At 39.7% G+C, this 15,058-nt stretch overlaps 1 protein-coding gene across 5 annotated transcripts in view; it reads left to right on the top strand.

The window, feature by feature from the left end:
* The window catches only part of OFD1 (OFD1 centriole and centriolar satellite protein), a 182,972-nt gene that overhangs the window by 39,906 nt on the left and 128,008 nt on the right, over nucleotides 1–15,058 (top strand). For all 5 annotated transcript variants that reach the window (XM_033947862.1, XM_033947866.1, XM_033947863.1 and 2 more), the window contains 2 exons: nucleotides 1,962–2,135; nucleotides 12,922–13,028. In XM_033947862.1, the coding sequence (XP_033803753.1) occupies nucleotides 1,962–2,135; nucleotides 12,922–13,028 (281 nt within the window). The remainder of the gene's footprint in view (nucleotides 1–1,961; nucleotides 2,136–12,921; nucleotides 13,029–15,058) is intronic.

Raw genomic sequence — 15,058 nt, 5'->3', positions numbered from 1 at the left:
AGGGTATATCAGCCCATATCTAGCTCCGATTTCTCTCAATTTCGGTCTCATGTCTAAAAATTTCTTTCTTTTATCTGCCGTTGCTATGGCAAAGTCAGGAACGATATGAACTTTGGAATCCTGACATTTTAAATTCGCATGTTCCTTAGCCATGCGTAACACCTCTAAAACTTGTTGGTGCCGTAACAACTTGAAGATTATAGAGCGAGGACCCTTTAAAGTAACAGGTCGTCTCATTGGTATGCGGTGTGCATGCTCAATTTCTATCGGGTATTTGGATTTGAGAGGCAGGACTTTCGTCAAAAAGTTTTCAACAAATGAGACAGGGTTGTTTTTCTCCACCCCTTCCGGTATGCCTAAAAGTCTCAGGTTACTCCGCCTCATGCGATTCTGGCAGTCCTCCACCTCTCTGGTAAGTGTAAAGATTTTATCTCTGTCCAGCTTATACTGTCTTTTTTCAGATTCAAAACTGTCCATTCGCATTTCCAACTTAGTAGTTTTAATCTCTAGCACTTCTGTACGTTTATTTAAAGTCGTTACTTCTTCCTGTATATCATCCAGTTTCTTGGCGTTTTTTAAGAGAATTTCCTTTATTTCTTGAATTTCCTTCCAAAAATCGATGTCGCTCTTATCCCTTGACAACGGACACTTCAATGGTGTTGCCGGCTCCGGTTTGGATCTTTTGACACTGCCGATATTGGAAACCACCATTTCAGATTTATTCTGTTTTCCTGAAGCCATAATGTTGTCAATTTTCTTCGTTTTAAACTCAAATTGAAATTTTTATTTTAGTAGTTTAAGTTATAAATGTCTGTATGTACGGAGCCTCTGCCTTACCCGTCCATTCGCGTGCACTCCCAAGCCACGCCCCCTATATTTCAATCTATTAATCGAACCTTAAAAACAAAAACTATTTACCCTCCCCCCTCACCCTACATGTAAATATACTTTCATTAGGAAAATGATGTCTATTCATTGCAATAATTTGTTAATGGCCCCCAAATCATTTTAAAATGGTCTTAGAGATATTTGGAGCATTGAGATTAAGCATCAAATTTCTGCGTCTCAATGGCCACGTATTTGGTCTTGGAGAATGAGATGTACAATGTCTGCATCTATGAGACATTTTTTTGTTACATAGAGCTTTTTGGACCCTTGTTAGATTACAAAAATTAGATAGCTCTAGGTCAAATAGATGCTGGCATTGTAATCTAGAAGCAGGGACTTTGTATCATTTATTATTTTATTGTCCCTGTATCATGGTTTTTTGGAAATCAGTTTGATCTCAAATCAATTGTTTACTAGAAAATCATGTAGCCCTATCGTATGATACAATTCTATTTGGAACATCTATGAGAGTAAAAAGTCAAATTTCATCAAATAATAATAAACTTTTATTAATAATGACAGGAGTCGCCATACAACATATTACCTACAATTGGAAAGATTACAATAGACTTAGTTATACATTTTGGTGGAATTCATTGTGTCATATTTACAAAATGGAAAGATCAATTGCCATACAAACAGGGAATTATAATAATTTTTGATTCAGCATCACTATGCGCTGCTAGCCACCAGGGACCTAGGTGCCGGTCCCAGAGGCCACTTGTGGCGCTTTTTTAAAAAAAAAATTTCAAATGACACCTTCAATTACTGCATCATATAGCATCAATTACCTAACTTTCAGCGTCCTGAAGAGAATCTGGGCCCTACTTTTCTTTATAGAATAAATAGGCTTAAGGTAGATACCCTGCTTCAGAATTACCCCCTGTAGGATAATAGAAAATTGACATAACTTTAAACAAAACAGACTTAAAAATTGGCACTTCTCTGGAAATTCACAAGTTATCTGTTTAAAGTTATGTGACACCTGTGTGGCTTAAATTGACCTCATAGAGAATTACAGTTCCAACAGATTTTGATCAAAGTATTCATGGTTTTTTCTTTCATTGGGTCAGCTGCAATATTTTAAAGAAGTTGAGATAGCCAAGATTCGACTGGAGGAAAAAGAGAGCTCCCGTAAAGAACTGGCAGCCATGCGGCAAGAACTGGAGAAGAGATACCAAACAAAATCTGAAGGGCTGATGTCTCGCGAAAAGAATGCCATAGAGAGACTTCAAATGCATCAGGAGGTAATTTTTGGAGGTCAGCTTTGTCCTGACTGATGCTGCCATCTCTAGCTTATGTCTCCAGTTAGTGCCATCCTCCTAATTTTGATCTGAAATGCTGGAGGCATCAGTGGTTGGATGATCTCATATTGTCTATGCTATTAACTTTTCCGTGCACTTTTTCTGTTTAAAATATGGATGAACCTGACAGCTTTGGAGTAGAGAATCATCTTATAATTAAGCAAATGTACCTTTTTCTTTTTCTCTGGTTGATATATACATGCAGAACCTATACTTTAGGACTAGAGGATATTTGAAAATTGTTCTTATTTCAAAATGGGCCAAATGAAATTTGGCAGCTCCACACCCAGAAATTAAATTATTTGTGATGTGTGTGTAATCCTTAGTCTGTATTCAAGTCCTTATCCCTGTGTACCAACAAAACTTAGTGATGGATGTGCTATAGAAGTGGTCATTCCTTCCTATGCTCAGTGATCCAAGGGCCTGTGCAATGTTTTTTCTCAATTTTTTCCCTTACAGAGATGGCGAAAGTCTTGGCATTTTTGTCCCATCTTTTCTATTACAGTTGAAACAGAAATGTAGACGATATGAAAGCATGTAAAGGGTGGTGACTTAGTTTGGAATACCAGCTTAAGTTTGGCATTGGTGTTCCCAGGTTTAGGAGTGTCTTCTAGCCATATCAATGTCAGGTGTAAGGTTGTGCACCTGGGTGTGCCAGGTGGCGTATGTAGTTTAAAGACATGCCCATATGTACACCCCTCCCTGCAGTTAGATGTTTTAACACTTAGTGCTACCTTATAGAATATCACCTGGTACATATAGGCATCTGCCTGCACATTTGATAGCACCTTTGACATATGTAAGTAGTATATGCGTTTAGATTCCAGTTTATAGAACAGTAACTAGACTTGCATGGTCAATCCAGTGTGCCCAACAGTCACATTCATTATCAAGGCACTGTTGAATCAACAATCCAGTAATTATTCATGTTCCACTATATCTTCCCTTCCCCCTCCTGAGATAGGCAAGACCTGTACTCAGACGCTATGAATATGGTATTGGCATACTTGCTTCTGATCCATCTTGCCGCATACAGGGCACAGATTCTAGAAGTCTGTCTGGCATCTGCTCCACTGCTGGAGTTGCCATCAAAAGTGAACTCTAGCCCTTCGCAAACCGTCTTGCCATGTATTGGACAAAGATCATAGAAACACTTTCCCACGACTTGGGCTACCATTTAAGCACCACTCCTGCACGTCATAAATGAAGTTATAGTTGTTGATCTGTCAAATTTTATATTGACACTATCCTCTTTCTATTTAGGGATCTTTTGTGTCTGTTCCATGCATTTGAACTCCATCACTGTTTTTGCCGCTCCACCACTTCTACAGGGAGGACATTCCAGGCATCCACCACCCTCTACATGAAAAAGTATTTCCTGACATTACTCCTAAGTCTGACAAGAACAAAAAACTTGTGGAGATGTTCGAGATGCAGGCTTTATTAAAATCAGTTTAATAATCCACATAAAAATATCTAGGACCCAAGGCGTTGGGGTATGCGAATCTCCAACAACTACAAAAGGATCAAAGTCTCAAACCTCAAGTGCATCCAGACTTACTCTTGCAAGGTCTGATTGCCCTAGAAGACACTTTGGTGGGACGCTTTGGTCTTATGACATGGCTCTTGAGTATGCAGTGCTAGTCCAATAAGGATACTCAGAAGTAGTCATTGTTACTCTACTTAGAGCCAAAAATCCAATGGCAGTTTCAGCGTATGCTAAGGCATGAGAGTTGTTTCTGTGCTGGTGAAGCAAAGAAAGGTTAGAGCCAGGCAATATCACCATCTCATCAGTACCAGCGTTCTTACAGGAGAGCCTTGACAAGGAATTGGCAATGGCATCCCTTAGAGTTCAAGAAGCAGGGCTCTCATGCTTCCGGGGCTGAGAGAGGAGAGCTTCGCTAGCAGCCCACCCGGACTTAGTCGGGTTCCTAAAGAGAACCCTGAGTCTCTGATTCGAGACCAGTTTCCATTCTGAAGCCTTAATATTTTAGAGGGAATCTGCAAAGCCACTTCTTGGTCATAAGTAGAAAATGCAATTATTTAAGTATATATTATACCACGCCTCAGAGACCGAGTATAATGGCAAAATTTGCAATATACTTAGTTCGGTTCAAATCTCAATCATTGGCAAGTGGTATGGAGTATTATTTTACTTTCACTGTATATATACTTATTACTTTTGCTTATTTTTCAAAAAAGATGTAAAAAACATCTTAAACACCAAATGCTATGAGAAATACAAGATAGTGCAGAATTTGAAAGAGAAGCACTTATCTTGAAGTTGTTCACACTGTGTCTAATCCCAACGGGGCCACCGTTTCACCTTAGGTGGCTTCTTCAGGGGAATTTAATAACCAGTGTCTGTAACAGATGACAAAAGATACATTTAATTTATAAAATGGTGTTTAAATGAATGCAAAAGCTTAAACTTTAAATTACATTTATTCAATCTACTAGCAAACTTACGGAGCCGATATTCGCTTCACCAAAAATTTCTCAAAAAATGGCGTCGGCACACACCGACGCCGAGCCATTTAAAGGGCTTGAAATCAGCTGTCGGTACAGCGTTGAAAAGCGTCAAAAACGTCAAAACGTAATGACGTGCACAGGGCTGACAAGTCGGGAAAATTACAAAAAAAAAAATTTTTTTATCTTCAACCACATAGGTCAAACTAGAACACAAATAGATCCATATCAATTCACTTAATACCAGTGTTCCCGCTAAGCTGCGCTGGGGTGCGCTGGCGCTCAAAATATTACCTCGCAGCGCACAAGTTTCTCGTCACAGCGCACACAGTGTAGAGCACAGTTCTTCAACCGCCGGTCCGCAAACAAAATCTTGCCGGTCCGCGAAGGATTCGGTCCCCGCCGCAACGAAAGGCCGGCGTCAGCTGACTTGCAACTTCCTGTTGCAGTCGCTGTGCCGGGACTCCTGCCTTCGCCGGGACTCCTGCCTTCCACCGCGTTTGCCTCCTGCCTTGTCTCCGCACCTCCAGACCAGCAGCGGCAGCTGTGTATGCTTTTAACTTCGGCACAGAGCTGCCCCTAATCAATAGTTTAGCGCGGTTTCATAAGGCAGCCTCGGGGCCTTTGCTAGGCCGGCCCACATCGCATCATCGAAGCGGGCCGGCTATCAAAGGCCCCGAGGCTGCCTCATGAAACCGCGCTAAACTATTGATTAGGGGCAGCTCTGTGCCGAAGTTAAAAGCATACACAGCTGCCGCTGCTGGTCTGAACTCTTGGGCCGCTGAAGGAGGGCAAAAAGCAGCTGTCCTGGAGGTTTCCCTTCCTCTCGCCTTTACAGGTTCCTTTTTTCCACCTTTTTTTTTTTCCTTCAAACGGCAACGGCCCCCAGCATCGACATCAATCAAGTAAGTTCCACTGTCAATCAAGCGGTTCTGCTCGGCCAAAGCTTCCCCTGTGACATGAGCCACCCTCAGGGGAAAGAAAGTGACCCACAAAGGTGAGGGGAAGGGGGGCAGATGATGGAAGTTGGGGGGGGGGGAGAGAGAGAGAGAAGGGGCAGATGATGGAATGGAGGAGATGAGAGAGAGAGAGAAGGGGACAGATGATGGAAGTGAGAAGAAGGGAGAGAGAGCAGAAGGCAGATGGATGTCAGTTGAGAAGGGAGAGCAGATGCTGAATGGAAGTGGGGAAAGAACACATACTGGATGGAAGGAGGAGATAAATAAAGGGGGAAGAAAATAGTAAGATAATGGAGGGGTGAGGGAAAGGGGTGACAAGCTGTGTGTAGACACAGTGAAAAGAGGGAAACGGGACTAAATAGTAAGAAAGAATTTAATTTAGATGGAGGCAGAAAATAGAGAAGGAAGACCAGAGAAGAAAAGGGAAGAGAGAGCAGAGAATGATCAGATCTGAGTGGAGGAAATGAGAAGAGAGATATGCTAAAAACCACAGGGGGGAGGGAAGGATAGAGATGCCAGACCATGAGGGGAACAGAAGGAAGATGATGGATGCTAGACCAAATTGGGGGGTGGGGGGGGGCAGGAGGAGAGATGGCAGGGAAAGACAGACAGTGAATGGAAGGGGCAGATGCTGGACTGAAGAGACAGAGAAGGTTATCATGCTGCTGTACCGGGCCATGGTACGCCCTCACCTGGAGTACTGCGTCCAGCACTGGTACTTTAAGAAGGACACGGTACTACTCGAAAGGATCCAGAGAAGAGCAACTAAAATGGTTAAGGGGCTGGAGGAGTTGCCGTACAGCGAAAGATTAGAGAAACTGGGCCTCTTCTCCCTTGAGCAGAGGAGATTGAGAGGGGACATGATAGAAACATTCAAGGTACTGAAGGGAATAGACTTAGTAGCTAAGGCAGGGAGAACGAGAGGGCACTCTCTAAAGTTGAAAGGGGATAGATTCCATACAAACGTAAGGAAGTTCTGTGGTAGAAAGCAACATATTTATTTGGCTCATAACTTGCTGGCGCCCGATATTTTTAGCTCACAGTGAAAAAAGTTTGCTCACAACACCCGCCCGCTTAGAGGGAACACTGATTTACTGACCAATCTATTCTATCATTCAGACCATGAGGATGTATAGATTGTAAAGTATATATCCAATAGGTTTCTCTGCGTTTAAGTGCAATGACTCTATCTCCTCCTCTCCTGTTCTTTTTTGTAACATCAATCACTAAACCTTTGAGTTGATGAAAAGAGTGAGAGAAATCTTTGCAATGTTGGACTAATGGTTCTTTAAATTGTAATCTCTTGATGTTTGATTTATGTTCAGCAAGTCGTGTTTTGAACGGTCTGGTAGTCATGCCTACATAAATTTTCTGGCAGGGACATAGGATCATGTAAACTACATGGTCTGTTTGGCAGGTACTAAAATGTTTAATTGGATACTTTTGTTGATTATAAGGATTGGTGAATTCTTTTGTGATAATTGAAAAATCACAATACATACAGTGACCACATCTGAAATGTCCATATAAAGTTGAGATAGTACTACTTGACTGTTCTCGATTGCTACTAAAGAATTCTTTGAGATTCTTGCCTCTTGAGTAGGCAAAACGTAGTCTACTATGCCTAAAATTGGGTAAAGATTGAATAATACCCCAATTTTTGATAATTTTAGTTAATTGAAAGCTATTAGATGAATGTTTCAAAACAAATGTCATGCAAGGATCATCTTCAGTTCCACCTTGTCTATAGTCATTCAGTAGTAGTTCTCTATTATTGTATTTGGCCCTTCTGTATGCATTCTTTACAATTTGTTTGGGATATCCCCTGGCTCTCAATTTCTTACTTAAGGATTTGGCTTGAATTTTAAATTCTGATAGTAATGTGCAGTTACGTCGTAATCTCAGCATCTGTGAAAAAGGAAGACTATTCTTTAAATGTTTTGGGTGACAACTTGTATAGTCCAAAAAAGTGTTTTTAGTTAGTGGTTTCTCATATGTCCGTGTAATGAACATTTGTTGTTCTATAGTAATTTCTATATCCAAATAATGTATGCATGTTATTGAATATGAGAAAGTGAATTGGATATGGTTGTCACATGAATTTAGCCATTCAACAAATGCTTTTAACTGTATTTCTGTGCCTCTCCATAAAAGAAAAACATCGTCAATATATCTCCACCAAATAAAAATAAGTTGTTCAAAGGGAGAATGTTCTATCCAATTCTGTTCAAATGCTATCATAAATAAATTGGCTACAGAGGGGGCAAAAGCTGCCCCCATCGCCACACCTTGTATTTGTTTGAATAAAGTTCCTTCAAAGTCAAAAAAGTTCTCACGCATGGCTAACGAAGTCAAAGAAATTAAAAATTCTGTGGGAACTAATTGAGGCTTAGGTTGTAATTCTAGCACTTTTCTAATGACATCAATGGCATCCTGCTGTGGAATGGAAGTATACAATGACGATACGTCCAAAGTCACCATTATGAAAGGTCCTTCTTTCACATCAATACTTTGCAATTTATTCAAAAAGTCTTTAGAATCTCTTATATATGATTTACATTTAGGAACTTCATGTTTTATGAATTGGTCTATAAATCTTGACAGAGGTTCCAATACTGACCCACGAGTGGACGTTATAGGTCTAAAGGGAGGATCAGTCAAGTTTTTATGTATTTTTGGTAGAAAATATATATTTGCAGTTACTGGATGTTTGTTGTTTAAAAAACGATAATCTCGATTAGTAATGTATCCCAATTTCAATGCTGAGTCTGTGATTTTTCTAATAATGTTTTGAAGTCTTTTTGTAGGATCTAATTTGATTTCCGTGTAAGCTTTAGTGTCGTGAAGATGTTCAAGTGCCTTGATTAAATAGATTGACTTATCTTGAACTACAATAGCTCCTCCCTTGTCTGCTGATTTAATGATAATTTTAGTATTATTCTGAAGGTTCTTCAATGATTTATGTTGATCTTGTGTTAAATTAGATTTAAACTTATGCGTCCTTGGATTCTGAAAAATTTTTTGTGAATCAAGACGTACTAGTTCTTTGAAAACAGTTAACGTAGGATCCACGGGTCCAATTGGTTTCCACGTGGATTTAGGAGCAATAGTTGTTCTATCTGCAAAATCATCTCTGTTTGCGAAAAATAGTTTTACTTCCAGGAGTCTAAAAAACCTTTCAAAATCAATATTGAATTGAAATTCATTGTTTGGAACTGTCGGTACAAAGGATAAACCACGATTTAATAATTCAATGTCAGAGTGATCTAGATGTTGTTGGGAAAGATTGACTGTTACATTTGGCTGGATTGCTGTTGTGATCTCGTCCATGGTTTGCCTCTGGCTTGATTTTTGCCTCGTCTGTTCTTTCGATTTTGGAAGCCTCCTCTTGAGCCTAAAAAAGGCTTTGATGTGTTAGAGCTGCCAGCGGAACTTAAATTGCCAGAGGATGAACTAGAATCTGTTTTATCCATTGTGCCTGTTGTACTAGATGTTTCACGGGTCGTCATCCAATGGTAGACCTTGTTATTAGAATAGTCTTTTTCATCCCTATAAAACTTTTTAAGTTTAAATTTTTTGATATTTTCTCTAAATGTATCCAGATTTTCATTGGTTTTAGTAAGTTGGTTTTGATAAATTTCCAATGTTTGAGTGGATTTAAGGACATTGTTAGTTTTTTCAACCTCTGACTTAAGATTCTCAACTTGTTGTCTGCTCTTTTCAATAATTAACAACATTAGATCGAAGGAGCATTTGTTTAAAATCATGTTCCATTTCTTTAAAAAATCTGTGTCATCTTTGTAATTTTGAGGTTCTTTATTGATACGTAAGCCCCTTGGTATTCTTTCGCATTTGCAGTATTCAACTAATATTCCACTGTTAAGTTCTGTTTTAATTATTTTTTTATTTAAATTAAAGAAGAGCCCCCAATCTGTGCTTAAGTTATCTGTACCAATAGAATTAATTTCAAACTGAGTTGGTACATTAAGTATGGATTCAGTTTGTTCAGTGTTGAATCCAAACGTTGTGCTCCAATTGCTTAAAGACATGTTAGTACAATATGGAAAAAATCCAATAACCAAGTACTAAAGAAGTGTAAACCTCTACAGAATATCCAAAATCACTTCTTGGTCATAAGTAGAAAATGCAATTATTTAAGTATATATTATACCACGCCTCAGAGACCGAGTATAATGGCAAAATTTGCAATATACTTAGTTCGGTTCAAATCTCAATCATTGGCAAGTGGTATGGAGTATTATTTTACTTTCACTGTATATATACTTATTACTTTTGCTTATTTTTCAAAAAAGATGTAAAAAACATCTTAAACACCAAATGCTATGAGAAATACAAGATAGTGCAGAATTTGAAAGAGAAGCACTTATCTTGAAGTTGTTCACACTGTGTCTAATCCCAACGGGGCCACCGTTTCACCTTAGGTGGCTTCTTCAGGGGAATTTAATAACCAGTGTCTGTAACAGATGACAAAAGATACATTTAATTTATAAAATGGTGTTTAAATGAATGCAAAAGCTTAAACTTTAAATTACATTTATTCAATCTACTAGCAAACTTACGGAGCCGATATTCGCTTCACCAAAAATTTCTCAAAAAATGGCGTCGGCACACACCGACGCCGAGCCATTTAAAGGGCTTGAAATCAGCTGTCGGTACAGCGTTGAAAAGCGTCAAAAACGTCAAAACGTAATGACGTGCACAGGGCTGACAAGTCGGGAAAATTACAAAAAAAAATTTTTTTTTTATTTTTTTTTTTTTTTATTTTTATTTTTTGTAATTTTCCCGACTTGTCAGCCCTGTGCACGTCATTACGTTTTGACGTTTTTGACGCTTTTCAACGCTGTACCGACAGCTGATTTCAAGCCCTTTAAATGGCTCGGCGTCGGTGTGTGCCGCCGCCATTTTTTGAGAAATTTTTGGTGAAGCGAATATCGGCTCCGTAAGTTTGCTAGTAGATTGAATAAATGTAATTTAAAGTTTAAGCTTTTGCATTCATTTAAACACCATTTTATAAATTAAATGTATCTTTTGTCATCTGTTACAGACACTGGTTATTAAATTCCCCTGAAGAAGCCACCTAAGGTGAAACGGTGGCCCCGTTGGGATTAGACACAGTGTGAACAACTTCAAGATAAGTGCTTCTCTTTCAAATTCTGCACTATCTTGTATTTCTCATAGCATTTGGTGTTTAAGATGTTTTTTACATCTTTTTTGAAAAATAAGCAAAAGTAATAAGTATATATACAGTGAAAGTAAAATAATACTCCATACCACTTGCCAATGATTGAGATTTGAACCGAACTAAGTATATTGCAAATTTTGCCATTATACTCGGTCTCTGAGGCGTGGTATAATATATACTTAAATAATTGCATTTTCTACTTATGACCAAGAAGTGATTTTGGATATTCTGTAGAGGTTTACACTTCTTTAGTACTTGGTTATTGGAATCTGCAAAGCCCCATATGAGCCCTTAAAGAATCTGATGAGCCCTCATGGATCTGATAGTCAAAGCAGTCTTCTTGGTGGCAATTACTTCTGCCAGGAGAATCTCAGAATTGCAGGCCTTATCATGCAGAGAGCTGTTTCTCAGGTTCACGGAAGCAGGAGTGACCTTGCAGATGGTTCCTTCCTTCCTACTGAAGGTCATTTCAGTATTTCATGTCAACCAAGAAGTTAGACTTCAAGCATTTCACCCTACAGAGTCCAAGAAAAAAGATAAGACCTTAAATGTTTTGGACATCAGAAGAGTACTATTGCGATATCTGCAGGTGACCTGTGAGGTTTGTCTTTCAGATCATCTTTTCTTCTTAACCAATCAGGCAAGATGGAGCAGACCTGCTTCCAAGGCTACCATTTCCAGATGGATTCATAGAGCTATATCCTCTGCATACATCAGTTGCAGCAAACAGCTGTCTAGCTTTTTGAAGGCACATTCTAGAAGAGGAGTGGCCTCCTCTTGGGCGTAAGCAAGGGCAGTTCCTCCTGAGGAGGTTTGTAGATCAGCATCCTGGTTTTCCCCTCATACTTTCACCCAATTTATAGGGTGGACATAGCACAGGAGGATGTCGCTTTTGGGTAGTCTATACTAGGCGCAGGCTCATCTCTCCCACCCTAGACTTTGGGGACTGCTTAGGTGCATCCCTGTTTTTCAGCACACCATCCCTATTGCACTGGAAAAAGAGATTAGGTTCTTACTTTGATATGGGTGGTATGCTTGGGATAGTATGCTGAACCCCCCAGCAATTTATCTAATGTGCCTACTTTCTGACTCAAGCTTAATGGTTAGCTCCACAGCTAGAAGTTTTCCTGTCAGTCAGACTATTGGATTATGAAGAGTCTTTGTTTATGCTTGAAAGAGAGGAAAGTTGAGCTCCATAAATGTTCAGGCTGCTATGTTCTTGTTTAACTTGTATTTTCTTACATTCATTGTTCCTCTCTCAGGCTTGTTAATGTTTTAACTACATTACTGTTCTTCAGTGATTGTTTTAAAAATCCATCTGAACAGATTAAGAACATAAGAAGTTGCCTCCGCTGAGGCAGACCAGAGGTCCATCTCGCCCAGCGGTCCGCTCCCGCGGCGGCCCATCAGGCCTATTGCTTGAGCAGTGGTCCTTGCCTATTTCTATAATTTACCTCTTACTCCTATCCCTATAACCTACCTCTACTCCTATCTGTACCCCTCAATCCCTTTGTCCTCTAGGAACCTATCCAAACCTTCTTTGAAGCCCTGTAACGTGCTCCTGCCTATCACAGCCTCCGGAAGCGCGTTCCATGTATCCATCACCCTCTGGGTGAAAAAGAACTTCCTAGCATTTGTTCTAAACCTGTCCCCTTTCAATTTCTCCGAGTGCCCCCTTGTACTTGTGGTTTCCCATAATTTGAAAAATCTGTCCCTATGCCTTTCGGGATCACCTGGTTTTGGGACATTCCCCAAATCCCTCCTTCTCCTATCTTCCTCTATAGGCCTGTCGCTGGCTTTGAAAGAAACTGAAGGGGGAAGCAGAAACTGGGGAGAAGGAGGAGGAGCTGAAATGCTGTGCTTGATATCTTCTGCAGTATGCGTGTTAGCATGCATGGACAACCCTATCTACTGGAAAATATATTATCAAGGTAAGACCCTAATCTCTTTTTGAGCACCCTTATTCTATTAAAGAATAGGCTTTTACCATGTGGCATCTGGGTGCTTACAAAGAGGTGCCCACTTACAGAATTGCCCCCATAATGTTTCTCATACAGTAAAGATGAAAGTGTTATAAATAAGAATATTTCTGTTACAGATCGAAGCAAAGGAGACATACTCCCAAAGACAGAGTTTGCTAAAAGATATTGAAATGGTGAGAAGCAGAGAGATGGAGCTCAAGCAAAGGATCGAAGCTTTTGAACTGTAGGTCAAGTTCAGTCATTAATGGCATCTTTTCTATAATTTAATATCCACAGATAAGTAAGCATGAAAGATTTTCTTTGGTTTTATGGTTTTCTAAAATTGATAAATAGCTTAATTTAATATGCAGGTCTCTCTTCATATTCATGGTTTGGGGTTTTGTGAATTTGCTTATTTGCGAGTCTCCAAACAAGCAGTCTCCCTCCTACTGCCACAGCTTACCTTTAAAGGCCTGGTAGTCTAGTGGTGAAGGAGGGCAAGAGCAATTTCCTACGCTCCTGCCCCATGCAGATCTGCTATCAAAAATGGTTGCCTAAGGCACCTGTGTTGGTTTCGTGAGTTCCCGTGGCAACCATTTTTGATAGTGGATCTGCATGGGGCAGGAGCGTAGGGAGATCGCTCCTTCCCCGCTTCACCGCTAGACCACCAGGGCTTTATAGATAAGCTGTGAAGGGGTCGAGGAGGCGGAGGGTGTCAGTTTGGGGGCTCTAAAGTTATTCATGATTTTTTTATATTTATTTAAAACATTTTTAATCTGCCTTTATCCAAGGCGGCTCACAATATTACATACATATTTCAAGACTTGCACAACATAAAGGTCCTCTACATCAGCAAAAATTATAAGATTATACCATCTCAACCCATAAATTTACATCTTAGCCGCTCATCCTACTACATTACTTCAATCAAGCACCACAAATCTAATAACCTGCAAAAAAGATGATAATCAGAAAGTAAAAAATTAACTCAAGAAGCAGAATATTAGCTTAGAAGCTTGAACAAACAAATGGATCTTGAGCAACTTTCTAAATTGCAATAGAAAATCAAAATCGTAAAGTACCAGACAATGTATTCCACTTAAATGGTCCAGCTATAGAGAAACATGAATTTTTGCTCCGTACATATCGTAAAACATTCCCCTTTGATGTGTCTAACAACCAATAATTCTGTGACTTCAGCATCCTTGGCAGAGTATATAATTTTAGGCATTTTGCAAAATAATTTGGCAAGATGTCATAAATACCTTATTGGACAAGTTTCAAAGCCAGTGCAATCTCTTTAAAATAGGTGTAATGTGTTCATATCGAGATACTCCAGCCAGTAGCCGGGCAGCTGAGTTTTGTATAATTTGTAATGCTTTAATATGTACTTAGAACTTAAGAATTGCCGCTGCTGGGTTAGACCAATGGTCCATCCTGCCCAGCAGTCCACTCACGCAGCGGCCCCTAGGTCAAGACCAGTGCTCCAAATGAGTCCAGTCTCACCAGTTTAGCATGAACTTGTCCAACTTTGTCTTGAAACCCTGGAGGGTGTTTCCCCCTATAACGACTCTGAAAGAGCGTTCCAGTTTTCTACCACTCTCTGGGTGAAGAAGAATTTCCTTACGTTTGTACGGAATCTATCTCCTTTCAACTGAGGTAAACCTAGATAGATACCATTATAGTAATCTATCTGGAATAGTACTAGCGCTTCAAGTACCTGTCTAAAATCCCAATTTGACAAAATATTCTTCAAATGAGACAGTTTCCGCATGGTGAAATAAGCAGACCTCGCTACTTTTGAGATCTGTGTTTTGAAGGGAGCTTGCGAGGGAGCTGTGCCCCTAACCCCCACGAAATATGAAGGGAGAGCTATTGTGAATTTGGAAACCTTTCTCTAGAAACTTTTATGAGTGAGTAACCATTCAGTCAAGTTCCTGTAAGTAGCATATCCAGTATTAAAGCTGCCCTCATTATTTTCACCTTTATAAATTTAGCCAAATTGGTGTACAATAGATGATGATTTTACACTATGTTTAATGAGATGTTTCACTACTAAAGTGAGTTAGTTACTGCAGCCATGCATGTTCTGCCACTGTGGTGGCATGACAACATTTGCTAATTTATGTGCTAACTGCATAGCCTGATATGGGATGGAAAATGGACCAAGTATTGCATTCAGCTCAAAGTACTTTAACCGTGCACTGTCACAAAGGCAGATAACACAGATATATGGTTAAGGTTATAAGTTCATCCATGCTTTCTGCAACTGCA

Source organism: Geotrypetes seraphini, chromosome 6 (genome assembly GCF_902459505.1).
Source record: "Geotrypetes seraphini chromosome 6, aGeoSer1.1, whole genome shotgun sequence".
Classification (NCBI taxonomy): domain Eukaryota; kingdom Metazoa; phylum Chordata; class Amphibia; order Gymnophiona; family Dermophiidae; genus Geotrypetes; species Geotrypetes seraphini.
Note: the sequence above shows the minus strand (reverse complement) of the source record. Positions and strands in the feature narration are given on the sequence as shown.